The 26877-nt window shown below is 48.1% G+C and overlaps 1 protein-coding gene across 2 annotated transcripts in view; it reads left to right on the top strand.

The window, feature by feature from the left end:
• Positions 1 to 2245: 2245 nt before the first annotated feature.
• The window catches only part of gtpbp3 (GTP binding protein 3, mitochondrial), a 32473-nt gene continuing 7841 nt past the window's right edge, over positions 2246 to 26877 (top strand). The window contains exons 1-9 of one of the 2 annotated variants that reach the window (XM_067990798.1): positions 2246 to 2330; positions 5357 to 5513; positions 7597 to 7693; positions 12414 to 12472; positions 13569 to 13634; positions 17712 to 17821; positions 19505 to 19586; positions 22626 to 22807; positions 25638 to 25866. In XM_067990798.1, the coding sequence (XP_067846899.1) occupies positions 2275 to 2330; positions 5357 to 5513; positions 7597 to 7693; positions 12414 to 12472; positions 13569 to 13634; positions 17712 to 17821; positions 19505 to 19586; positions 22626 to 22807; positions 25638 to 25866 (1038 nt within the window). In that variant the 5' untranslated portion in view covers positions 2246 to 2274. The remainder of the gene's footprint in view (positions 2331 to 5356; positions 5514 to 7596; positions 7694 to 12413; positions 12473 to 13568; positions 13635 to 17711; positions 17822 to 19504; positions 19587 to 22625; positions 22808 to 25637; positions 25867 to 26877) is intronic. The other variant, XM_067990799.1, reaches the window with a different exon arrangement.

Genomic DNA, 26877 nt, shown 5'->3' with positions numbered 1-26877 from the left:
TTGGGTTCATGTCGCGCTACACGTAACCCCACCAGCGAAAAAAAGTTATCTGTTTGTAATACAACTGGTCATTCTCTCTCTTTCTCTGCTTTGATAGTTTGACTTATAGGGAGAGGTTAGACAGACTGGGACTTTTTTCCCTGGAGAGTAGGAGGTTAAGGGGTGATCTTATAGAAGTCTATAAAATAATGAGGGGCATAGATAAGGTAGATAGTCAAAATCTTTTCCCAAAGGTAGGGGAGTCTATAACGAGGGGGCATAGATTTAAGGTGAGAGGGGAGAGATACAAAAGGGTCCAGAGGGGCAATTGTTTCACTCAAAGGGTGGTGAGTGTCTGGAACGAGCTGCCAGAGGCAGTAGTAGAGGCGGGTACAATTTTGTCTTTTAAAAAGCATTTGGACAGTTACATGGGTAAGATGGGTATAGAGGGATATGGGCCAAGTGCAGGCAATTGGGACTAGCTTCGTGGTATAAACTGGGCGACATGGACATGTTGGGCCGAAGGGCCTGTTTCCATGTTGTAACTTCTATGATTCTATGATTTTTCGGATGTTTCTCTCTCTCTCTCTCTGTCTTTGTGTTCTGACCGTTTGTGTATTCAGTAGTCTTGTATGTAATGTTTCTCTGTCTGAACACTATTCAACTCCTTTGATTGCCTTGATAAAGGGCAGTTGGAAAGATTATCTGTAATCACCAGGCATTGTTCTCTGACTATGTATGCTGTATCTTTTATGGAATCCCACACTCAACTGATGAAGGAGGAAGCCTCCGAAAGCTTGTGATTTTAAATAAAGCTGTTGGATTATAACCTGGTGTTGTAAGACTCCTTACATTTGTCCACCCCAGTCCATCACCGGCATCTCCACATTAAAGTAGATAAGTCACCCGGTCCAGATAGGATTCATCCTAAGTTGCTGAGGGAAGTAAGGGTGGAAATTGCGGAGGTACTGGCCATAATCTTCCAAACATCCGTAGATACGGGGGTGGTGCCAGAGGACTGGAGAATTACAAAAGGGTGTAAGGGTAAACCCAGCAACTATAGGCCAGTCAGTTTAATCTCAGTGGTGGGGAACACTGTACTCCAGATGCGGTCTGACCAGAGCTTTATACAACCGTAGCATAACTTTCATTCCTTTGGATTGAAATAAAGGCCAACATTCCATTAGCCTTTTTAATTATTTTTTGTACCTGTCCACTAGGTTTTAGTGATTTCTGCACATGGACCCCTAAATCTCTCTGCTCATCCACAGTTCCTCACTTCCCACCATTTAGAAAATACTCTGATCTTTAATTCCAAAATGGATGACCTCCCACGGTGAACTCCATTTGCCACAGTTTTGCCCACTCACTTTATCAATGTCCCTTTGCAACTGTCTGCTCCCATCTACATTATTTACTGTGCCACTAAACTTAGTGTGATCGGCAAACAGGTAGAGACTAGAACGTAATTTAAAAGGGAATGGGATCAGTATTTGAAAAGGAGGAATATGAAAGGATATGGGTGTTACAGGAGATAGTACCGGCACAGGCACCAGGGGCCTAATGGCCTCCTCCTGTGCTATCATTCCATGAAAGCTCTCCTTTATTGAGTCCAGGCCCAAGGAGTGGTTTAGAAATGTTGGTGCTGAGCTGAGTTTTAGGAAGTCGTGCCCGGTGAGTAGTGCCCCAAACACCGAGCCTGCTGCCCTTTGTGTGATCTCTCGGTTTGGGTTGGTGGGGGTGGGGGGGGCGGGGGTGAGGGGTCTGCACGTGTGAAGTCCAAGTACAGATTGGCGCTGACTGAGTTCAGAGTTGGCACCTTCGCACAGAACCGAAGTCCAAACCAGAGTCTGAGAAGATAGGGAGAGAGATGGGACCTTGTGCTGCACAGGGGGATTTAGGCTGTAGTTACATGGTGAATATCAGCGGGTTATAAGATTACTACTAGTTACGGTTATTACTGGTAGAATCAAAGTTCCTCCCCCTCTAGTTTCCCCTCTGTGAATCTCCACCCCACCCTCGGTTTCTCTTCTTCACCCACTGGGTCTCGGACGAAAGCTGCCGGCACAAAACCAGGAGCAAAGCTTCACAAGGTAAATGCAATAACTCTTTCAGACGCCAGGTGATCAAACCTCCAGGAATGCCCCCCCCAATCAGAGTTGACCACCTTGACCTGGCAGCGAGTTGCAATTCGTGAGGTTGCCTGCTGCAGTGGCCACTCGCTGCCGGTAGATGGTGACGTTGAGTATTTCCTGGGCCCTGGAGCTGTCAATCATCTGCTGATTGACGGGCAGGATGATGGTGGCGGGGTTCAGCACGGTCCCGGAACGAGTACTGCGGAGCGTGGTCAGGTTAGCGGCGCTAACACCGGGAGAGGCGCCCTCGGGACGGATGCAAAGATCGTGTCCGTGCTGAGGCCGGAGGGCGCTGTTTTAGTGCACCCGGACTGGGTCAGAGGGCTGCAGTCGGGGATCCCTGGGAGGCCGGGTTCGTGTTCAAACATTAAACGCAGAAATGGGCTTTTTCAGATTTTGGTATTTTTTGGTAAAATGCAGTCGCTGCCCGGTTTTGATTTCCTGTTTTATTTTGCCTGTTTAAATACATAATTTTACTGAAGTCCTCATAATGCCCCCTCTGGTCAGGCAAAAAGTTACAGAACTTTTGGGCCTGGCTCACCACACTGACTGGTTTTTGAGCAGACTAAAAAAATACACTACGGGTTACCGAAATAGGAACAGGAGTAGGCCATTCAGCCCTCCTCCCATTAATTAGACCATGGTCGATCGTCGAAAATCAGTTTTTAAATTATAATTATCCCAATTCTGTAATTTGTGCTGCAAACTCATCGCTATCTGATCAATTGCCCACTTGGTCACTCTGTGCGTGTGTGCCCAGACATTTGAGTGCCAGCAGCTTATTCGACTGGGATGGGTGATCACAGCCCAACCTGAACCTGATCTATTTGCTGCTGAATTCCTCATCCATTCCTTTGTTACCTCCAGACTTGACTATTCCAATACTCTCCTGGCCGGCCTCCCATCTTCCACCCTCCATAAACCTGAGCTCATCCAAAACTCTGCTGCCTGCACACTAACTCGCACCAAGTCCTGTTCACCCATCATCCCTGTGCTCGCTGAACTACATTGGCTCCCGGTCCAGCAACATCTCAATTTTAAAATTCTCATCCTTGTTTTCAAATCCCTCCATGGCCTCGCCCCTCCCTATCTCTGTAACCTCCTCCAGCCCTACAACCCTCCGGGATCTCCGCGTTCCTCCAGTTTTGGCCTCTTGCGCATCCCTGATTTTAATCGCCCCACCATTGGTGGCCATGCCTTCAGCTGCCTAGGCCCTAAGCTCCTGAATTCCCTCCCTAAACCTCTTAGCCTTTTCACCTCTCCTCCTTTAAGACGCTCTTTAAAACCTACCTCTTTGACCAAACTTTTAGTCACGCCCTAATACCTCCTTATGTGGCTCGGTGTCAGTTTTTGTCTGATTACGCTCCAGTGAAGCACTTTGGGAGGTTTTACTATGTTAAAGGGGATATATAAATGCAAGTTGTTGTTGTTGTGACCTCACCCGACATTTACACACGCACTTGCCTTCAGGGGTTACTGGCTAATTTTCCCTTTCCCTCCTTCCCTTGCCCCAGAGGCTCTTAAGCCAATTGTAGTGCCGCTCTCACTACCCCAGCTGGAATGAGCTAACTCAGCACGGACCTGGAGCCTTCTGGCTGTCTTTCCAGTGCAGTACTTAGGGAGTGCTGCACTGTCGGTGGTGCCATCTTTCGGATGAGTTGTTAAACCGAGGCCTCTTCTGGTGGACGTAAAAGATCTTTCGAAGTTCTCCCTGGTGTCCTGGCCAATGTTTATCCCTTAATCAACATCACTAAAAACAGATTATCTGGTCATTATCACATTGCTGTTTGTGGGATCTTGCTGTGTGCAAATTGGCTGCCGTGTTTCCTACATTACAACTGTGACTACACTTCAAAAAGTACTTCATTGGCTGTAAAGTGTTTTGGGACATCCTGAGATTGTGAAAGGCACTGTATAAATGTCAGTCTTCTTTCTATGGCTCAGTACCACGCTACGTGCTGTGTTTACCCATTGAGCCATCGCGGCAAGCAAAAGCTGTCTTATAATTCTCTCTCATTGTTTTACTGCCCATGTTTCTTCCTGTTTACTCCTCACTTTTCATACTGTTCAGTTTTCCTGCGTCTTTCCAGTTGGCTGGTGTGTTGAACTGTTCTGGTTTAGAGTGGGGATATCTGATTAACCCACAGGTGCCACTTCTACAACTGAAAATAACTAGTTTGTTAATGCCTGGTATGTACTCAGATGATGCATATATCCTACCTGTAATGTCTCCGTTTTAACATCATACCCAGGTTCACAGACCAAGATAGCACTTAATATTTTTCACTTATAAATGGGACAACAAGGACGATCAACCTTTCACTCTCCCCCCATCGACCACTGTTGATGCCCATTTATAACCCAGGTGCCTCAGTGACAATGTCACATGATCTCAACAATTTATTCGACATGGCAAAGGAAGTCAGTGTTTGTCAAAAACAAACATGATTGAAGACTCAGAATTTTAGGAGAAAAAGTATCTCACTGAAGAAATTTTAATCCTAAGCAATAGTGCACCGCATGAGTGCCAGTGTAGTACCAAATCGATACAACTTGGGAACCTAACCGGATGTAGTGGGGGGGTTACTGGCAGCCATGTCATTGGGCTAGGAAGTGGAATCCTGAGACCCCAGGTAGTGAAGTCCATATATTTGGACGTTGGGTAAGGATGGGAGAATTTGGCTATGATGTCTTCCATGGTACAGTAGTCCAACAAACGTAGTAACATTAGGAACAGGAGTAGGCCATTCAGCCCCTCTGGCCTGCTCGGCCATTCAGTTAGTTCAAGACTGATCCACACCTCAGCTCCGTCTTTCCGCCTTTGCTGCATATCCCTTGATCCCCTTTCTCAACATCTCAGTCTTGAGAGCCCCAATTGACCCCCAGCATCCACACCCTTCTGGAGGAGAGAGTTCCAGATTTCTACTGCCCTTTGTGTGACAACAGTCCATCTTTGGAGTGGCCACTTGGTTGCGCTGCAGGCTCTGGTAGAACTGTGGCCCAGCATGAAGAGAGAGGGGAGGAAACGGGAAGAAAGGGAATGGAATGCACTTGTGACTTTGCTGTTAAATGTTCTGCTTGTATAGGTTTTGTGTCATCGCTGCAACTCGCCGTGTCCCCAGCAATAAAAGTACTGCCGGAGTTACCGGGGCTGACGGATTGCTAACGGTCACCAGTGGGTTCAGCTTGGCTCTTTATGCCCTTGTTCTCGATTGAACCTAACATTTAGCTTCTTTGCCCAGGAGGAATCATTTAGCAAGGAATCTAACTGGTCTGGCAGCGATTGGCACCAGCAGTGCCACACATTCTGGGCATTCGTACCAAGCAGCGCTGTGTACAGAGCTGAAGAAGCCACTGGTGATCCAACAGCTGCCTTCAGTTGCACTCAAGCCCACTGAGGTAAGTTGCTGTGGATGAATAAGAGCGGGTTATTTTAAATAGCTGTTAGCTCTCAGGCTGGTTTAGAATCATTGAATCATACACCACGGTAGGAGGCCATTCGACCCATCGTGCCTATGCTGGGTCCTTGAAAGAGCTTTCCAATTAGTCCCACTACCCTGCTCTTTCCCCATAGCCCTGTGAATTTTCTTCCCTTCAAGTATTTATCCAATTTCCTTTTGAAAGTTACTATTGAATCTGCTTCCATCGCCCTTTCAGGCAGTGCATTCCAGATCATAACAACTCGCTGCATAAGTTTTTTTTTCTCACTTCTCACCTCTGGCTCTTTTGCCAATCACCTTAAATTTGTGTCCTCTGGTTAATGACCCTTCTACCACTGGAAGCAGTTTCTCCTTATTTATCAAAACCCTTCATGATTTTGAACACCTCTATCAAATCTTCCCTTAACCTTCTCTGCTCTAAGGAGAACAATCCCAGCTTCTCCAGTCTCACCACATAACTGAAGTCCCTCATCCCTGGTACCATTCTAGTAAATCTCTTCTGCATCCTCTCTAAGGCCTTGATATCCTTCCTAAAGTGTGGTGCCCAGAATTGGACACAACACTCCAGCTGAGGCCTAACCAGTGATTTATAAACGTTTAGCATAACTTCCTTGTTTTTGTACTCAATGCCTCTATTTATAAAGCTCAGGATCTTATATGCTTTTTAACAGCCTTCTCAACTTGTCCTGCCACCTTCAAAGATTCTGTACGTACACCTCCAGGTCTCTGATCCTGCACCCCCTTTAAAATTGTACCATTGAGTTCATATGTGTTAACGTTCATCTGCCATGTGTCTGCCCATTTCACCAGGCTGTTTATGTCCTCCTGAAGTCTGTTACTACTTTTTCGATTTTTGAATCATCTGAAAATGTTGAAATTATGCCCTCCAAACCCAAGTCCAGGTCATTACTATATATCAAAAAGAGCAGTGGTGCCAACACCGACCCCTGGGGGACACCACAGTATACCTCCCTCTGGTCTGAAAAACAACCGTTCACCACTACTCTCTGCTTTCTGCCCTTTAGCCAGTTTTGTATCAACGCTGCCACTGTCCCTTTAATCCCGTGGGCTTCAATTTTGCTAACAAGTCTATTATGTGGTACTTCATCAAATGCCTTTTGAAAATCCATATACACAACATCAACCACACAACCCTCATCAACCCTCTCCGTTACTTCAAAAAGAACTCAAAACAAGTTAGTCAAACACTATTTTCCTTTAACAAATCGGTGCTGGCTGTCATTGATTAACCCATGTTTTTCCAAGTGACAATTAATTTTATCCTGGATTATTATTTCCCCACCACTGATGTTGGGCTGACTGGCCTGTAGATTCCTCTCCCCTTTTTTTGAACAGGGGTGTAACATTTGCAATCCTCCAGTCCTCTGGCACCGTCCCCATATCTAAGGAGGATTGGAAGATTGTGGCCAGGGTCTCCGCAATTTCCACCCTTACTTCCCTCAGTAACCTAGGATGCATCCCGTCTGGACCGGGTGACTTTTCTACTTTGAGTACTGCCAATCTTTTAAGTACCTCCTCTTTATCTATTTTTATCCTATCCAATTTCTCTACTACCCCCTCCTTTACTGTGACATTGGCAGCATCCTCTTGTGAAGATAGATGCAAAATACTCATTCAGTATCTCAGATCCAAAAAAAATCATAGAAAATAAAATGATTTTATTGTTATATTTAATGCTAAGCAGTAAAATTAACCAGAGTAATGAAATAAAATAACCTGATAGGTGGCTTGTATCAAATTCCTTTTACTGTAATATATTAAATGATCTGCTGAGACTGACAGATCAGGTGGTTATCAGAGTTGTGTTGACTGCAATACAGGGACTGCAGGCGTGTTGACTGTACATGACCGAGGACTGGAGGCACGCTAAGTATACACGTTCTGGGACTCGAGATGCACTGGTACTGGGTGACTGGGTCAGGAGGTGTGCTGACACTAACTGATGCTGTGCCGGTGCTGTGTGATTGCCTGGAGGTTTGCTGAAGCTGTTGGACTGAAAATGTCCTGCTGTTTGTCGTCAGGTGCGAGTGGATGTTCATTGCTGCGGTGTGAACTTTGCTGACATTCTGAGATGCCAGGGCCTGTATCAGGAGCAACCTCCGATCCCCTTCACTCCAGGTAAAGCCAGCCTCGATTGTGTAAGAACAGAATTCTTGTCACTTACTTATTTTTCTTCAAACACAATTGGACCCAAGGTTTAGAAGTTTAACACTGCCTGGTGAGTATTGTGTCTGCCCATTTGAGGTGAAATTAAGCCCATGTGGTTTGTAGCAGGAAAATGCTGGGAACTCCCTTGGGAGTTCTCCGGATCGGCCACTGTAACTTCGGCAGAAACCATATTTACTTGTGTATCCAGGGTTTCTGTTGAAGTTACGGCGGTTGATGGGTGTATCTCTGAGGATATTCCCGACAAAACTCTTCCAGATATACTTGTTATAGGTGCAAATATGAAACATACAAAAATGCACTTAGCCCCTTGAAGCAAACAATTCTCCCTGAGTAAAATACTCACGTCACAGTATGAAAGTTTCTTAAACTGCAATGACCGATGACAGTATATTTGTGCAGAGAGCTCTCGTTCCTTCATAACAACTCCCAATCTGTCCAACGAAGAGCTAAGAAGTGAACCTTGGTATCAATGGACTTTATCATTTGTCTACTACTTCTCCTCACTCTCCCAATTCTCTCTTCCCAATTTCCTGAAGGTACTGACTCTCACTGGGGTACAGTTCCATGGGCCCCACTCCCCTCCTCTCCTGAAGGTGCTGACTCTCACTGGGGTACAGTTCCATGGGCCCCACTCCCTCCTCTCCTGAAGGTGCTGACTCTCACTGGGGTACAGTTCCATGGGCCCCACTCCCTCCTCTCCTGAAGGTACTGACTCTCACTGGGGTACAGTTCCATGGGCTCCACTCCCCTCCTCTCCTGAAGGTACTGACTCTCACTGGGGTACAGTTCCATGGGCCCCACTCCCCTCCTCTCCTGAAGGTACTGACTCTCACTGGGGTACAGTTCCATGGGCCCCACTCCCCTCCTCTCCTGAAGGTACTGACTCTCACTGGGGTACAGTTCCATGGGCTCCAATCCCCTCCTCTCCTGAAGGTACTGACTCTCACTGGGGTACAGTTCCATGGGCTCCACTCCCCTCCTCTCCTGAAGGTACTGACTCTCACTGGGGTACAGTTCCGTGGGCTCCACTCCCCTCCTCTCCTGAAGGTACTAACTCTCACTGGGGTACAGTTCCATGGGCCCCACTCCCCTCCTCTCCTGAAGGTACTGACTCTCATTGGGGTACAGTTCCATGGGCCCCACTCCCCTCCTCTCCTGAAGGTACTGACTCTCACTGGGGTACAGTTCCATGGGCTCCAATCCCCTCCTCTCCTGAAGGTACTGACTCTCACTGGGGTACAGTTCCGTGGGCTCCAATCCCCTCCTCTCCTGAAGGTACTGACTCTCACTGGGGTACAGTTCCATGGGCCCCACTCCCCTCCTCTCCTGAAGGTGCTGACTCTCACTGGGGTACAGTTCCATGGGCCCCACTCCCCTCCTCTCCTGAAGGTGCTGACTCTCACTGGGGTACAGTTCCATGGGCTCCACTCCCCTCCTCTCCTGAAGGTACTGACTCTCACTGGGGTACAGTTCCATGGGCCCCACTCCCCTCCTCTCCTGAAGGTGCTGACTCTCACTGGGGTACAGTTCCATGGGCCCCACTCCCCTCCTCTCCTGAAGGTACTGACTCTCACTGGGGTACAGTTCCATGGGCCCCACTCCCCTCCTCTCCTGAAGGTACTGACTCTCACTGGGGTACAGTTCCATGGGCCCCACTCCCCTCCTCTCCTGAAGGTGCTGACTCTCACTGGGGTACAGTTCCATGGGCCCCACTCCCCTCCTCTCCTGAAGGTGCTGACTCTCACTGGGGTACAGTTCCATGGGCTCCACTCCCCTCCTCTCCTGAAGGTACTGACTCTCACTGGGGTACAGTTCCATGGGCCCCACTCCCCTCCTCTCCTGAAGGTGCTGACTCTCACTGGGGTACAGTTCCATGGGCCCCACTCCCCTCCTCTCCTGAAGGTACTGACTCTCACTGGGGTACAGTTCCATGGGCTCCACTCCCCTCCTCTCCTGAAGGTACTGACTCTCACTGGGGTACAGTTCCATGGGCCCCACTCCCCTCCTCTCCTGAAGGTACTGACTCTCACTGGGGTACAGTTCCATGGGCCCCACTCCCCTCCTCTCCTGAAGGTACTGACTCTCACTGGGGTACAGTTCCATGGGCCCCACTCCCCTCCTCTCCTGAAGGTACTGACTCTCACTGGGGTACAGTTCCATGGGCCCCACTCCCCTCCTCTCCTGAAGGTACTGACTCTCACTGGGGTACAGTTCCATGGGCCCCACTCCCCTCCTCTCCTGAAGGTGCTGACCCTCACTGGGGTACAGTTCCATGGGCCCCACTCCCCTCCTCTCCTGAAGGTGCTGACTCTCACTGGGGTACAGTTCCATGGGCCCCACTCCCCTCCTCTCCTGAAGGTGCTGACTCTCACTGGGGTACAGTTCCGTGGGCTCCACTCCCCTCCTCTCCTGAAGGTGCTGACTCTCACTGGGGTACAGTTCCATGGGCCCCACTCCCCTCCTCTCCTGAAGGTGCTGACTCTCACTGGGGTACAGTTCCATGGGCCCCACTCCCCTCCTCTCCTGAAGGTGCTGACTCTCACTGGTGTACAGTTCCATGGGCCCCACTCCCCTCCTCTCCTGAAGGTACTGACTCTCACTGGGGTACAGTTCCATGGGCCCCACTCCCCTCCTCTCCTGAAGGTACTGACTCTCACTGGGGTACAGTTCCATGGGCCCCACTCCCCTCCTCTCCTGAAGGTACTGACTCTCACTGGGGTACAGTTCCATGGGCCCCACTCCCCTCCTCTCCTGAAGGTACTGACTCTCACTGGGGTACAGTTCCATGGGCCCCACTCCCCTCCTCTCCTGAAGGTACTGACTGTTATTGGAGGAGATCTTTAGACTGGTTTAATCCACAATTAGGAACATGGTATTTGCACCTGCTACCATACGCTCCCGAGCCTAGGATGGTCAGGTTCATTATAGTAAGCTTCTGTTATGCTAAAGAGCTTGATTACCAGCCAGGCTGAAGCTCTTGCTCCTGATTGCTGTCCAGTAACCCTGCTGGAAACTGATTTGGCTGCAGTGCACACCACGGTAAATAGCTTGTTGGCACTCACCCTCCAGACTGTTTGGGTGGGGACAGAATCATTCATATACGTACCTAAAATTAGCCAGCCAAGACTGAAGAAACCAAGGTCCTAACTGGTCCATCATGGTGATCAGTTGAGACAAGAATGAAAATTGAGCTTTCCGAAACCTGCAGAGTGTGGGGGAGGCAATGCCGAGAGTGGGGGAGGGGGAGGGGGGGAGGAGGGGGGGAGGGGGACGGGGGAGGCAGTGCCGAGAGTGGGGGAGGGGGAGGGGGAGGGGGGGAGGCAATGCCGAGAGTGGGGAGTGGAGGGGGAGGGGGACGGGGGAGGCAGTGCCGAGAGTTGGGGGAGGAGGCAGTGCCGAGAGTGGGGGAGGGGGAAGGGGAGGGGGCGGAGGGGGACGGGGGAGGCAGTGCCGAGTGTTGGGGGGGGAGGCAGTGCCGAGTGTTGGGGGGGGAGGCAGTGCCGAGAGTTGGGGGGGGGGAAAGGGGAGGGGGCGGAGGGGGACGGGGGAGGCAGTGCCGAGAGTGGGGAGTGGAGGGGGAGGCAGTGCCGAGAGTGGGGGACGGGGGAGGGGGGAGGGGGCGGAGGGGGACGGGGGAGGCAGTGCCGAGTGTTGGGGGGGGAGGCAGTGCCGAGAGTTGTGGGGGAGGAAGGGGAGGGGGCGGAGGGGGACGGGGGAGGCAGTGCCGAGAGTTGGGGGGGGAGGCAGTGCCGAGAGTTGCGGGGGGGGAGGCAGTGCCGAGAGTTGGGGGGGGAGGCAGTGCCGAGAGTTGGGGGGGGCGAGGGAGGCAGTGCCGAGAGTTGGGGGGGGCGAGGGAGGCAGTGCCGAGAGTTGGGGGGGGCGAGGGAGGCAGTGCCGAGAGTTGGGGGGGGCGAGGGAGGCAGTGCCGAGAGTTGGGGGGGGGAGGCAGTGCCGAGAGTTGGGGGGGGCGAGGGAGGCAGTGCCGAGAGTTGGGGGGGGGGAGGCAGTGCCGAGAGTTGGGGGGGGGAGGCAGTGCCGAGAGTTGGGGGGGGGCGAGGGAGGCAGTGCCGAGAGTTGGGGGGGGCGAGGGAGGCAGTGCCGAGAGTTGGGGGGGGCGAGGGAGGCAGTGCCGAGAGTTGGGGGGGGGGAGGGAGGCAGTGCCGAGAAAAGCCACAGGGCTCATCCCGGTGTCAGGGGATTGAGCGATCAGGAAAGGTCGGAGAAACTCTTCAGCTTTGAAAGGAGGCGAATGATAAGGGCGGAGTGCGGAAGATATTAAATGGCCTCGATCTGGAGCATTAATTCAAAGTATGTCAGGATACTAGAACAAGGTGGCATGGGTTAAAACTGGTGAAAGTTTAGGACAAATGTCAGGAAGGATTTAATTCACACTGAGCGATCAACACTTGGAATGGTGGTCTGGGTTTCTGGAGCTATGACCTCCGTCTGATTCAACTTATCTCAGTTAGATAACTTGATTGAGGGGGGTGGAGAACGTATGTTTTTTTTTTGTTCTGGGTGGTTGAGCTAAAACGGGCCTCCCCACCTGCATCTATCATCTGAATTACTAAGCGTCAAAAAATAAATAACAGGACTGCTGAGATTAGTGTATAAAAATCATGTTCTCAGGATGAAACGTTTCACCAGTGAACAACACTTGTTTTTGCAGGACTGGAGTTTGCAGGGTCTGTGCTGGAGATCGGTGAAAGTGTCACAGCGATTCGAAAGGTAAACGTTTAGTGGTGTCTTCTGATGCTTTGCGCTGCTCTAAACGTGTGTTTGATGGCTAAATTCACTGTGTCGTTTGGTACTAAGCTGTACTGAGTAAGATCCCAGATTAGTTTCCTGGCCCTTACTCAGTTTGCTCCTCTGTGCCAGGGTGGTGATACAGTTGGGGGGAGGGGGGGGGGGAAATGAATCAACCCGGGCTGCTGCTTCCGATTACGACCCACTGCTCTTCTGATGGACAGTGTGTATTTGCGGAAGTGGTGTGAGGAACATGACTTGTGTTCGGTGTGTGATCGCCTCACCCCATGGTCGAATAACTAGCTGATGTTCACGGTCCAGGCTCGCACGTTACGAATGGCCATTTGGGTGAAGTGCCGGAGGGCTGGTGCTATCTGTGGAACTATTCCTCAGTGAGAGTCAGCACCTTCAGGAGTGAAGAGCAGAAATTTGGGGGGGAAAAGTCTCTTTCTCTGATCTTGGGTGTTAATGGGTTGCTTCTACTTTCTTGTAATTTTCAGTGTTTTTTGTAAATTAGGTCGGGTGTAATTGTCTTTCTTTTATGTTTTATTTCCCACTTCAGTGGCTCGGTAATAACCCCTCCCTCCACAACGAGCGGGAGAGGGGTCGGTGGGTGGGAGGGTTAAATTTTTACTACCCTGAATCAGGCCATCGACGAGCTCCCACAAAAGGCAGGCAGGGGCCTAGTTAACATTCAAAAGTCACGGCCCGACAACATGGTCGTTGGCTCCGCCACGCAGAATTAACTGAACGTCCGAGGGAGTCCCTGCACTGTCTGCTGTCTGGCTGCATATCCAAGGTGGGAGGCACCGACTGGCCAAGGTAACTATTGAAGATCTGCTCCTTTTAGAACTCCTCGTGGGCCAGGAGGAGCAGGAGTTCCCCCCCACCCTCGGCCCACTCATGGGCCTCCCTAGCCCCAACCCCCATTGGTAACTTCACCTCCAATTTTCTCTCTGTTTTTGGGAGACCTGGTGATTTGGAATGCCAGCATGTCATGCCATCTGTAACAGAGTTTCTGAACTGTACGTAGCACAAGTTCTTTTGACGTGTGACGTTTATATTGAATTCTGTTCAGGGAGACCGTGTGGTGGGTGTGAGTACGACTGGGGCAATGGCAGAACAGTGCGTCGTTGACCACAAGGTAAGTGGTACAGAATGACAAAGGAGCCTAGCAATGTTGGGAATACAGTTCCCAGAAAGTAGTGATTCAATGTGCCTTCTGGGGTGGGGGAGAAGAAACAGTTTGATAAGGACAACCATTTATGGTTTAAATATTACTTGAAGTGGGATAGCACATGTTCCAAACAGTCTAGGTGCCCAGGAATCATAAGAACATAAGTTCAGTCAAAGCCCCTGTTGGAGTTTGTTTTTTTTTATCAACATCTTTCTCATGTTCTCACTGAGGCGACAGCTTGGGTAAGCCAAGCTTTTTACAAACTGAAACCTGCTGTGTATGAGTTAGCCTAGGTTTAATAATTGACCCCAAATTGCACAAAATTGCCTTCTGGGAATACACAGGATGCACACCATGTTCTCCAGTTACCTCAGAGAGCAAAAGAATAACACACTGCTAGATCATTACTTACAGCCTAAGAGTACATGTTAGGATTTATTTACATATAAAATAACAGAGGCAGAAAAGGCAGCAAGGTACTATTCGGTACGATCCTTAATGAGAGAATAAGCTAACCATAGGAGGGAGTTTGTACCCTTTATCAGAAAACTATTTAGTCTCTTGACAAGAAGCCGGTCCTTTGGGTGAAACAGTTGCGTTCTGCTTTTGTTGTCTATCAGGAGGGGACGTTACACATGGCAATCAGGAGTTTTATATACTCAAGACATTCTCTGACATTCAGAGCAGAACTAAAGACAAGTATTTAACCTTGAAATAAAATGGACCTACTTTAATGTGCAGTCAGTTCTTTTGAAGCGATCAAACAAACAAAAATGTCTCCACACCTTGGCTAAAGTAAGGTAATGGTTTGTAACTACCAGCTACCATTGCATATTTTCCCTGGACTGGTCTTCACATGTGATTGTGACTCAAAATGACAACTCCATCTGTCAAACTGCACGCAGTAACATCCCAACCATTAAAGTAACCGTCTTAATTGATTTTCAAACACAAGGCTATGCTGCGTTACTTGCAAACTGACTGTCTCCTGCCTTCTATTTCGATATTTAGTCAAGAGAGAGCATCTTTCATTTAAACCCTAACGATTATTAAAAAAAACCCAAATGAAATAAATGAAGAAAGAAATTCCTATTTTGTCACAGCCCTGTTCAGATTGAGATTCATGACACCATTTCAAGAGCAGGGTGTTCTCCTGGTGTTCGGGCTAATAGTCTTCCCTCTACCAGCACCACCAGAGAAATAGATGAAATGGTCATTCATCTCGTCGGACTTTTGAGGGACAATGCTGGTGCAGAATGACTGCCAACCCCACCTACGTTATAATAGTCATCTCACTTCAAAAGTAATAGATTGTGTGATGAGCATGAAGATGTTTCGATGCGATAAGATGTGTTATATAAATGCAAACTTTTTTTATATAAAGCATGGAGATAGAAAAGGCCATTTGGATCACCAAGCTTGTTCCTCCCAAACCTTAAGTACACTCTCCCCTATCATGGACTCTACCCACCCATTTAATCTCCCTCCACACACCATGTACACTCTCCCCTATCATGGACTCTACCCACCCATTTAATCTCCCTCCACACACCATGTACACTCTCCCCTATCATGGACTCTACCCACCCATTTAATCTCCCTCCACACACCATGTACACTCTCCCCTATCATGGACTCTGTCCACCCATTTAATCTCCCTCCACGCACCATGTACACTCTCCCCTATCATGGACTCTACCCACCCATTTAATCTCCCTCCACACACCATGTACACTCTCCCCTATCATGGACTCTACCCACCCATTTAATCTCCCTCCACACACCATGTACACTCTCCCCTATCATGGACTCTGTCCACCCATTTAATCTCCCTCCACGCACCATGTACACTCTCCCCTATCATGGACTCTACCCACCCATTTAATCTCCCTCCACACACCATGTACACTCTCCCCTATCATGGACTCTACCCACCCATTTAATCTCCCTCCACACACCATGTACTTCATTTATTTTATTGGCTGCGAAGCGCGTTGAGACTTTATACGGTTGTGAAAGGTCTATATAAATGTAAGTTGTTCTTGGTTCTTTCTTCAGTCTGCTCTCCTCCACAAACATGTACCCCCTTCCCCCTTCCCCCTTCCCCGGCCCCAGCACACATGACATTGTGTTTGTTCACCTCAGTCAATAACCAATCCCCATAAATTTGAATCTCATTCTCAATCAAATATGTCCCCACTTTTTTTTTAACTGATTTTGCTGGGAGCCTGTATCCACTAGTCTGGGAAGGGAGGGAGGTGGAGGTAGGGAGATGAAGAGAAACTCTCCCTATCGGAAGTCTGACCTGCGGCTTGTTGGTTTAAACCTGTAGTTCTGTATTCACACTCTCCCAGCTTGTAGCTTGGCTTTCCTGTATCCCATTTAGAAAAAGTAATGCATTTAGGTCATGAGAACCAAAAGTTGAAAGGGATATTCTGGGTACGGCAGGCTAATGATCCTGTCCTACTGTTTCCATTATAGTAATATGGCTCCATTGCTACACTTTTGCTTTCAGATAAAATTAATGTTCTAAAAATTGGCTTACCTCTGTCTGGCGTCCATCTTGCAGTTGATTCTATGCTTTAGGTGTTGTGTTCCATGGTCGAATGGCACAGCATCCCTTCCCCTCATTACCAACTGCTGAGCCCTCTTTCCCAGAGTGAACAGAAACCAATTTAATTGAGAAAGCTGTCTCACCAACTTTCAAAGCTGTTTTATGAACTTAAAAGTCTAATCGTTCTGTATTTGGTATTTTAGAGAATCTCAGATCTCCCTTTAGGGACTTCTTTCAGCGAGGACAAGCTCCTTTTAATGTGTTAAAAAGTGTTAGCTGTGGCTCAGTGGTAGCACTCTCACTTCTGAGTCAGAAAGCTGTGGGTTCAAGTCCCACTCCAGAGACTTGAGCACATAAACCAGGCTGATATTCCCAGTGCAGTACTGAGGGAGTGCTGCACTGTTGGAGGTGCCGTCTTTCAGATGAGATTTTAAACTGAGGCCCCCTCTCCGATGGATGTTAAAGATCCCATGGCACTATTTTGAAGAAGAGCAGGGGAGTTCTCCCTAGTGTCCTGGCTAATATTTATCCCTCAACAACCATCACTAAAACAGATTATCTGGTCGTTATCGCATTGCTGTTTGTGGAATCTTGCTGTGCACAAATTGGCTGCCACGTTTCCTACATTACAACAGTGACTACACTTCAAAAGTATTTCATTAGCTGTAAAGTACTTTAGGACATCCTGAAGTCGTGAAAGACACTCTATAAATACAAGTCTTTCTTTCTTCTCCTTTGCCTTTTTTATTTGAGTCTCGATGGCCTTGGCTGGACAAGCTGACTGGTCCCCTTCTCACTAGGTTGCTACCAATACAGGTGTGAACCTGCCCTTCTTACATCAGCACGATTGACATTGTTAACTCACCCTGCAGAGGGTAATGGGATATGTTGGAGCTGCAGTGTTAATTGCTTGTTAATAAAAACTTAAAGAAAAAAAATGATTTTAGAGCATTAAAGATGATGCAGCTTCTCCTGCCCCCTTCTCTTCCCCCCCCCCCCCGCCCCCCCCCCCGCCTACCGATGATCTGGTAGTTAAAGGCCCCACGCAGTGTTGCACTGAGTCTTATGGACTACATGTGTAACCTCCAGGGTGCTGAGTTTGGGCAGCAGTGGTGGCATTTCAGTTCGCCTCAACAACCCCCCCTCGATTTGAGTGGTGGAAAAAGCAGCTGGGGTTCCTGCTCCTGACTGCAATCCAGTCACCTGTGCTGGAAAGTGGACGGCAGGTGATGCTTCTGCAGTTAAATAGCCATTTCGGTGTTTGGTGTCCAGGCTGACGCATGAAGAGTGACCACTTGGACAAGGTCACTGGTGGACCACCCTGCCCGTGGAACCACATCCCAGAAAGAGTGACAGTACAGGATTGGGGGGGTGGGGGGAGCAATGCCTTTAATGTAGTGGCACGGTTTGCAACCCAGCAGGAGGTGGTTGGGTGACGTATATGCTTGTGTAGCTTATGTGCAGATCTGACTTCCCTGAAATCTCTACAGATGCTGTGGCCCATCGGAGAAGAGATCTCCTACGAAGTGGCCGCTGCATTACCGGTATCGTACGGCACGGCAATTCTGGCACTGCAGCACCGGGCGAAGACACAGCCAGGGTGAGAGGCGACTGTGATCTATTATAGCTTGACTCTTGTGTGATTGTCAACAGACAATGCTGGGACCGCGCAGTAGGTCCAGCAGCACCTGAAAAGAGAACAGGTGGGCTCGTGTCTTGGTCTTTCCTCAGACCTTTCGTCACTGCGGGTTGTGAAGAAAACTCTGCACCCAAAGCAGTCCGTCTTTTCTCTTCGACCCCTGCTGACAGACCTGCTGTGCAGGCCCAGCCTGTCTCCATTTCATTTCAGTTTCCAACATTTGGCAATTTTATTCTTTTTATCATATTTATGTGAATGAAACTTAGAATGATGCAGCACAGGAGGAGGCCATTCGGCCCACCGTGCCTGTGCCGGCTCTTTGAAAGAGCTATCCAATTAGTCCCACTCCCCCTGCTCTTTCCCCATAGCCCTGTAAATGATTTCCTTTTCAATTATTTATCCAGTTCCCTTTTGAAAGTTACTATTGAATCTGATTCCACCGCCCTTCCAAGTAGTGCATTCCAGATCATATCAACTCTGTGTAAAAAAAAAAATTCTCCTCATCTCCCCCCTTGTCTTTTGCCAACTACTTTCAATCTGTGTCCTCTGGTTACCGACCCTCCTGCCAGTGGAAACAGTTACTCCTTATCTACTCTTATCAAAACCCTTCGTAATTTTGAACACCTCTATTAACTCTCCTCTTAACCTTCTCTGCTCAAAGAAGAACAGTCCCAGCTTCTCCAGTCTCTCCATGTAACTGAAGTCCCTCATCCCTGGTACCATTCTAGTAAATCTCCTCTGCACCCTCGCTAAGGCCTTGACATCCTTCCTAAAGTGTGGTGCCCAGAATTGGACACAGTACTCCGGCTGAGGCCTAACCAGTGTTTTATAAAGGTTTAGCATAACTTCCTTGCTTTTGTACTCTATGCCTCTATTAATAAAGCCAAGGATCCTGTATGCTTTTTTAACAGCCTTCTCAACTTGTCCTGCTGCCTTCAAAGATTTGTGTGTGTGAACTTAAAAAAAACACTAACCTTCCCAGTCTGGAATTGTAGGATGTCTCTCTGTGCCAGATTTGGTTTTACCCCTACAATTTGTAGTAGATATTTTTCATCTAGTGTTCTCCCTCTCCCGAAGACTGTTCTGGGGTCCATCACCTTCCCAAATGGCCATTCTTCAATTATGAACTTTTCTTTTCTTCTCTTTCTTTTCTGCACTGAAGGTGCTGACACATACAGGGTCGCAGTTCCCTCTCCAGTATCTCACCCACGTGGCTATTCTTCATGAGTGAGCCCAGAGAGTGAGTGTCGAGATGGTTCTTTCACTGGGGGAGGGGGTAGGAGGCAACGCAGCTGAGCCCAATCTCATCCTGCCTCAACCTCCGCGCACTTGCAGTTCCCAGCAGGTGTCGCTGGGTGGCGATCGGGAGCCAACTGAGGGTCACTGAGGGCAATTGTAGCGTCCCTTCATGTACCTCGGTCGAGACCACTAACTAAACACGGGCCAAGGATCAAACCTGGGAACTTCGTGGTCCGTATGACTTAGTTCCACACGAGGCACTGCATCTCAGCTCCAGCCTTTTGGAGGAAGAGTGTTTCAGATTTCTACTGCCCTTTGTGTGAAGAATTGCTTCCTGATTTCACTCTTGAAGAGCCTAGCACTAATTTCAAGTTTGTGCCCCTTGTTTCTGCCGATATTTTCCAGGGAGACCGTTTTGGTGACGGCAGCAGCTGGTGCAGCAGGACTCGCCGCTGTGGATGTTGCATCGCATGTTCTAAACGCCAAGGTCTGCGCTGTGTTTTATTTGTACCACATTATACTCTGTTTAGCTATGAATGGTCTGCTTTACGTTTGCCATTTTCTTGTCTGACATTATTTTCGCAGAAGAGGTTAGACTAGTAAGAGTAAAAAGCTTTACACACACACACACACACACACACACACACACACACGTATTCTTCCAACATCCAGAGGTACAAATTTCTAAATATAAAGCAACGTAGATACTGGGTGACGCTGTAGGGTGGAACAACCTTTTTGTATCTGTAGGTTTGAATATAGCACAGACCAATACCAGATGATTCCGCAAGCCTGCCCCACACTCATGATGCCTGGAGCATCATGACGAGTCATTTCTTAATGGGGATCAGTTGGTAGCACTCTCGCCTGAGTGAGAAGGTTGTGGGTTCAATTCCCACTCCGGAGACTTGAGTACATACTATAAGCTGACATTTCACTGCAGTACTGAGGGAGTGCTGCACTGACGGAGGTGCTGTCTTTCGGATGAGACATTAAACCGAGGCCCAGTCTGTCCTCTCAGGTGGACGTAAAAGATCCCATGGTACCATTTTGAAGAAGAGCAGGGGAGTTCTGCCTGGTGTCCTGGACAGTATTTATCCCTCAACCAACATCATTAAAACAAATTATCTGGTCATTATCACAAGGTTGTTTGTGGGACCTTGATGTGCGCAAATTGGCTGTCGTGTTTCCTACATTACAACAGAGACTACACTTCAAAAGTACTTCATTGGCTGTGAAACACTTTGAGATGTCCTGAGGTCGTGAAAGGCGCTATATAAATGCAAGTTTTCTTTTCTTTCATTGTTTCTGTTGACTGTATTGGTCGTAAGACAAATGGGCTTTGGCAGACTGGGCCCAGTTCGTAGTGTTAATTGTATCTGTGATTTATATCAGTTAGTGTTAATTGTATTCAGGTGGTTTATCAATTGGGGCTGTCTTGTATCAATATATATCGAGAGCCCGGTGTGTGTAATGTGGAGCTCTGTGAATAAAGGCTTGGAAGCAACTGAAGACCAGGCTCCATTATTCTATCCTTCACCACCAGGCTATCCAGCTTGTAACACGTAGCTGGCATGAGCCTACAGTGTAAAAGTGCCTATAGTTCAGCATAATTGGACATTAATTTAGGGCTGCTATTTTCTGTCTAGTGTAAAATCGATGGGGGAAGGAGGTGTAGTGTTGGACAGCAGCTGGCATTGTTTTAACAAACCATTGAAATGTGTGCAGGAAACGGGTCTGTTTTGAGCGTGCATGACCATGGTGTGGGCTGTATGAACATTTGTGACTGTGACATGAGTCCGCTCTCACATGCAGGGCCATGGCATGGTTCCACTCTCACTTGCACACAAGGTTTTTTTTTAAAATGCAGCAATTGAAAACCAGACTTTTTCTGTCTCGTCTCCAGCTGCTAAAATTACCGGCAACCTTCCCCAAGTCTGGTCAGATGGCCACCTTACACGTGCAGGGGCGGGAAATGTCACACTGATGCGGTCGTAGATGATCTTTACAATTTGTGTTGGTGCAATGCTGGGAGATCCACGTGCATCTAGGCCATGGCTGGGAGTGTTTAACTGGAGAGTGTCGAGGGAGCTTTAATCTGCATTTAACTCATGCAACTAGCCAGGGATTGCTATACACCAACACTGGGTGAGAACATATTCCACTATTCCATAAAGTCTTAAATCTTTAGCTTCTCCATGCATTCATTCAAACATTACAAGAATAACCATTGTACTATTATTTTAATCATCTTTAAGTGACCGTGAAGCTGTCGGATTGTCCTAAAAACCCAACTGGCTCACTGATGTCCTTTAGGGAAGGAAACCTTCCGTCCTTACCCGATCTGGCCTATATGTGACTCCAGTGCCCACACCAACTCTTGGTGGTTGACTCTTAACTGCCCTGGCAAGCCACTCAATTTTATTAGGGCAACTAGGGATGGGCAATAAATGCCTTCCTTGTCAGCGACACCCACATCCTGGGAATTAATAGAAAAAAAAAGTCAGTTAAAGAATTGGCGAAGTATGGTAGCACATCGACAAAGCTCAGAGCCACAGGACGTTTGGAAAGATGGTTCATTACAGTGATCTCCTGCACTACTGAATTCCCGATCGAAAGTGCATTGTATTGAGCAGGGTGGGGGGTGCGGGTAGGAGGGAAAGGCAGACAGAGTCATTCTTGGCTTGAGAGCACAACATCTCCTAGAGGCTGGTGATACAGCAAGGTTGGTGAAGGTGTGGCAGCGTCTCACCCATCAATGGTGCGCAATGTGGGGGAAAAGTGTTGAAAATCACCTCAGAAAGCGTTCCCCTTTCAAAAACGTCAGTTAACAGCAGCTTGAGAGAGGATTTGTTTTTGATGTTTTGGTTTGGCTCAGTTGGGTTCAGGCCCCACTTCAGGATTTGCCCATACAATCTAGGCTGACTCCTCCAGGGCAGCACTGAGAGGAGTCCTGCATTGCTGGTGGTGTTGTGCTTTGTTTGAAATATGGCTGTTCTGGTAGTTTGGGTGGATGTTGTAAGTCCAGTGGCATCTGTTGAAGAAGAGCAGGGAGTTCTCCTGATGCCCTGGCCAACATTTGTCCCTCAGCAAATACCACTAAAAACTGGCCATTCTCCTCGCTGCTTTGTGGTGGGATCTTTCTGTGTACAAAATGGCAGCCAGATTTGCCTGTTTCACACCAATCAATTGTGTATTAAGCACTTTGAGATATTTCTGAGAGATACGATAAGGTGCTATTTAATTTCTTCTCTTTACATAGGTAACTCACAAACAGAATTCATTTCCTTGAACTCTGAATTAGACACAGAGAAATTTAGCCTATAATGATGTACTTTCTTCTCCAAAATGGGGTGGGGGAGGGAGTGCACATTTCAGCTTTGTTCTGCTTCCTGTTGGTTACAGCTCAGACAGATCTTCCACAATTTCAACAGTATTTTCAAGACCGAGTACTAGGTAGCAGATTTAGCGATCTGTTACTCATTGATGGGACATGCTCAGAATCAGGTCTGCTTTCTCTCTGTAGGTCATTGCAGCTGCAGGGACTGATGAGAAGTGTGAACTGGCAGTGCAGAGAGGCGCTGTAGCGGGCATCAATTATACCACGAAGAGCGTGAAGGAGGAGGTGAAAAAACTGACTGCAAACAAAGGGCTGGACGTGGTGTTTGATGCCGTCGGAGGGGATATATTCAAAGACGCCTTCAGCAGGTATTTTCATTGATACCGAGTGCTGCAGTGGTACCGACGATTAAACCATCAAAATGTGGCGGCTTGTAATGTCGAGACACGGGCTCAAACCCCCCCCCCAGTCTACTGAGTTCGCGATCTCAACTACCATGCTATGAGAAGCCAACCTGCAGATGTCAGGGCTCTTCCTCATCAGGGGTGGGAGTGGGTCATAGAGGAACTGGACGAGCAGGAGGCTCCACTTGATTGCTGTAGCATGTCCCCTCCCACCTCCGCCCCGCCCGACAGTCAGCCAAATGGTTAGAGAGAGTGTAACCTGGGATTTTGAAGATGCATGGTTCGTGGTGAAAGGGGGCTTATTGGCAAGATGAGAAATTTGGGAGGGGGGGGGGGTGGAAATCTGTGCCCTTATAGAGGTGTACATACCCTCAAAGAATGTTAAATAGAAAGCAGCGTGTGATATTCTGTGGATCTGAGCTCCTGATTGTGCTCCTCACTTCACTCTTCCATCAGAGGACAAGTGCTGAATGGAGGCCACATCAGGAGGGGGAGCAGAATGTGTTCGTCGTGTTAGCCTGGGGTAATCCTGTGCACCTAGTAACCTGCTAAAGGGCAGTGGATGTCTCGGAAGGAGTTTGACTGCCCGTTCCTTCGGACTGGAAATGGGAGCGTGCCAGTGGGGTACATAAAAGGAAAGAAAACAATTACAACAACAACTTGCATTTATATAGTGCATTTAACCTAGCAAAACCTCCTAAGGCGCTTCACATGAGCGATCAAACAAAATTTGACACCGAGCCACTTAAGGAGATACTAGGAAGAGGTAGGTTTTAAAGCGCTTCTTAAAGGAGGAGAGAGAGATAGAGAGACGGAGAGGTTTAGGGAGGGAATTCCAGAGCTTAGGGCCTAGGCAGCTGAAGGCACGGCCGCCAATGGTGGAGCGATTAAAATCGGGGATGCGCAAGAGGCCTGAATTGGAGGAGCGCAGAGATCTCGGAGGATTATGGAGCTGGAGGAGGTGACAGAGATAGGGGGGGGGCGAGGCCTCGGAGGGATTTGAAAACAAGGCTGAGAATTTTTAAATCAAGGCTTTGCCGGACCGGGAGTCAGTGTAGGTCAGCGAGCACAGGGGGAATGGGTGAACGGGACTTGGTGCGAGTTAGGATACGGGCAGCAGAGTTTTGGATGAGCTCAGGTTTATGGAGGGTGCAAGATGGGAGACCGGCCAGGAGAGCATTGGAATAGTCGAGCCTGGAGGTAACAAAGGCCTGGATGAGAGTTTCAACAGCAAATGAACTGAAGCAGTGGTGGAGAGGGATAAAAATAATGCAAAAGATATCAAAATAAAAAGCGCGGGGAGGAGAATTGGTTATGAGCACACTGCCCTTTCAGCTTTGGGACCTGGGTCCGAATACCAGCTGCTGGTGGCTGTGGACACATAGCACAAAAACTGTCTCTTAATTTGGCACTAATTGGCATTAAATTAGCTCTCGGAAGCTACAAGAATGGGCGATATGTGAAATGGAAATGTCAGGCTAAAGCGAATGCTCTTCTGAGATTGGGGTTAAGGCACATTGTCGGGTCAGAATAGCGCAAACTTTACTCCCCATCTAACCGTGCTATAACTGACCTGGGAGTGCTTGATACTGACACTGGCTGTCAGATACAAGGAGTGGTTGAGGCGAATAATATTTAAGGGGAAGCTAGATAAGTACATGAGGGAGAAAGGATTAGGAGGATATGGTGACAGGGTTAGATGAAGTAAGGTGGATAGAGGCTCGCGTGGAGCATAAACACCGGGATAGACCATTTGGGCCAAATGGCCTGTTTCTGTGCTGTAAATTCTATGTAATTCTACGAAATAGAAAAATGTTCCATTCCCAATGCTAACATCCCTTGTCTTGATTAGGAAACAACTTTTTTCAAAACACCCCTGCTGGAAGACAGGGCTTTACTACGAGTTAAGCTACTGCACCTCCCATTATTATAGGGGTACTTCAGTACATTGTATGTCAGTATATCTCTTACTGGGAACAGCTAGCATTGGCTGGGGATACTCAAGTCGGCAACAGATTTTCCCAGCTCAGTTGATCAGCCTGCGTGTCTGAAATACCAGCTCCCATTGAAATAAACGGAGCCACTCAGGACTCCGGTGGGTCGCCTGAACAATATACAGTAGGCCACTGGAGCTGAGGCCCGAAATGGTGGGTCAGCACGACAGGCAAAACACAGCAATAAAACTATCTCCGTGGGTGGACGATATATATATTTTTTTTAATAATATGGGTGGGGAGAGTAAGTAGTCCTTGCTGTTCGTTCTTCAAGTTTATTGGAATTGGATGCGATGGAATTTGATCTTTGATCAATAAAATCTGACAAAACTTGCATTAATTACAAACTCATCCTTCACAGAATCTAGGCTGACGCTCCCAGTGCAGTACTGAGAGAGTGCTGCACTGTTGAGGTGCTGTCCTTCAAATGAGGCATTAAACTGAGGCCCCGTCTGCCCTCTGAGGAGGACATAAAAGGTCCCACAGCACTATTTAGAAGAGCAGGGGAGTTCGCCCTGGTGCCTTGGCCAATAATTACCTTTCAACCAACACCTAAAAACAGATGGATCTGGTCATTATCACATTGCTGTTTGTGGGATCTTGCTGTGCGCCAATTGGCTGCCGTGTTTCCTATATTACAACAGTGACTACACTTCAAAAGTACTTCCTTGGCTGTAAAGCGCTTTGGGTCATCCTGAGGTCATGAAATGTGCTATATAAATGCAAGGTCTTTATTTCTTTCATGGTCTTGCTTTGTTGAACTTGTGTTTGACTTGTGGTTTGTGCCTCGTTTGTCTCAGCCTGACTTGGGAAGGCAGGATTGTGGTGGTCGGGTTTGCTGGCAGAAATATACAGACTGTGCCAGCCAACCGACTGCTTCTGAAGAATGTGGCGGCCATGGGTGTTTACTGGGGAAGATACCAACATCAGGATTTCCCAGTCTTCTCTGGGTCCATCATGTCTGCGATCCAATACTGCCAGGAGGGAAGAACCAAACCTCACATTGGAGCAGTCTATAAACTGCAGCAGGTAAACGCCGTCGGGAAATTATTTCAGCTGCTTCACTTCAGGGTCTCGTATTCCGTAAATAATTTTTTTTTTAAATGCTGGAAATCTGAAACAAAAGTTCTGGGGGTACACAGCAGGTCCGTCAGTATCTATAAAGAAAAAAGACAGGTTAACGTTTTGGGTATCATCTTTTGTCAGGACTGAAAAATGAGAGCGCCCCTTAAGAGGGCTGAAAATAAAAGGGAGGGGTGGGGGGAAGAAACAACAGATACTCCAGTCGCAGAGAAGTTAATGGGTGCAATGATCTGCAAACTCCTTAACAGACAACTGCTGGCTGATATAAAAAAGATTGTCTTGTTGAGGCACTGGAAAGATATTAAAAGGACAAAAGAGAGTTGAAAGGCCCAAATAACAAAAAAGGCAACAAGATAAGGGAAATTGGAGGAGGAAAAAACCCCTGACAAGTGTCACAGAGGAAAAGGAAGAGGGGAAAGGAGGGGTGTGATGTGCTTGGTGGTGTGATCGTGATGTAGGTGGCAGAAATTATCTGGTGAATAGGGAGGCTGATGGGGACATCAGGGTGGGAGGGATGAGAGCAGAAGCACAGGAAATGGGGGGAAATGCAATGAAGGATCATGTCAATCACTGTTGAAGGGAAAACACATCCAAGGAAAAAAGGACATTTCAGAAGGTGTGGTGTGGAAAGTGAAGTCAGCGGAGCAAATGTAACAAAACGGAGAAACTGGGAGAAAGGAATGGAGTCTTTACACTTTTCCACCAACACTGCTTCCAGTTGCCCTTCCAGTGACAACTGCAGCAGATGCTACACCTGTCCAATAAGGATTCTATTTTGCAATCCGTAAGTCTCACTATAATTTACCTCGATACTAGGCAAAAAACAGATACGCTCCAGATCGTAGGGGACGTGAGGCACGCTTACGGGAATGATTGGTGACACCGAACCCGCGAAAACATCTACCAGAAGAACCCAAAAAATGTGATGCACGTTCTTTCAGGAACATAGGAACAGGA

Source organism: Heptranchias perlo, chromosome 9, assembly GCF_035084215.1.
Source record: "Heptranchias perlo isolate sHepPer1 chromosome 9, sHepPer1.hap1, whole genome shotgun sequence".
Taxonomy (NCBI): Eukaryota; Metazoa; Chordata; class Chondrichthyes; order Hexanchiformes; family Hexanchidae; genus Heptranchias; species Heptranchias perlo.
This window is presented reverse-complemented; position numbering and strand designations above follow the sequence as displayed.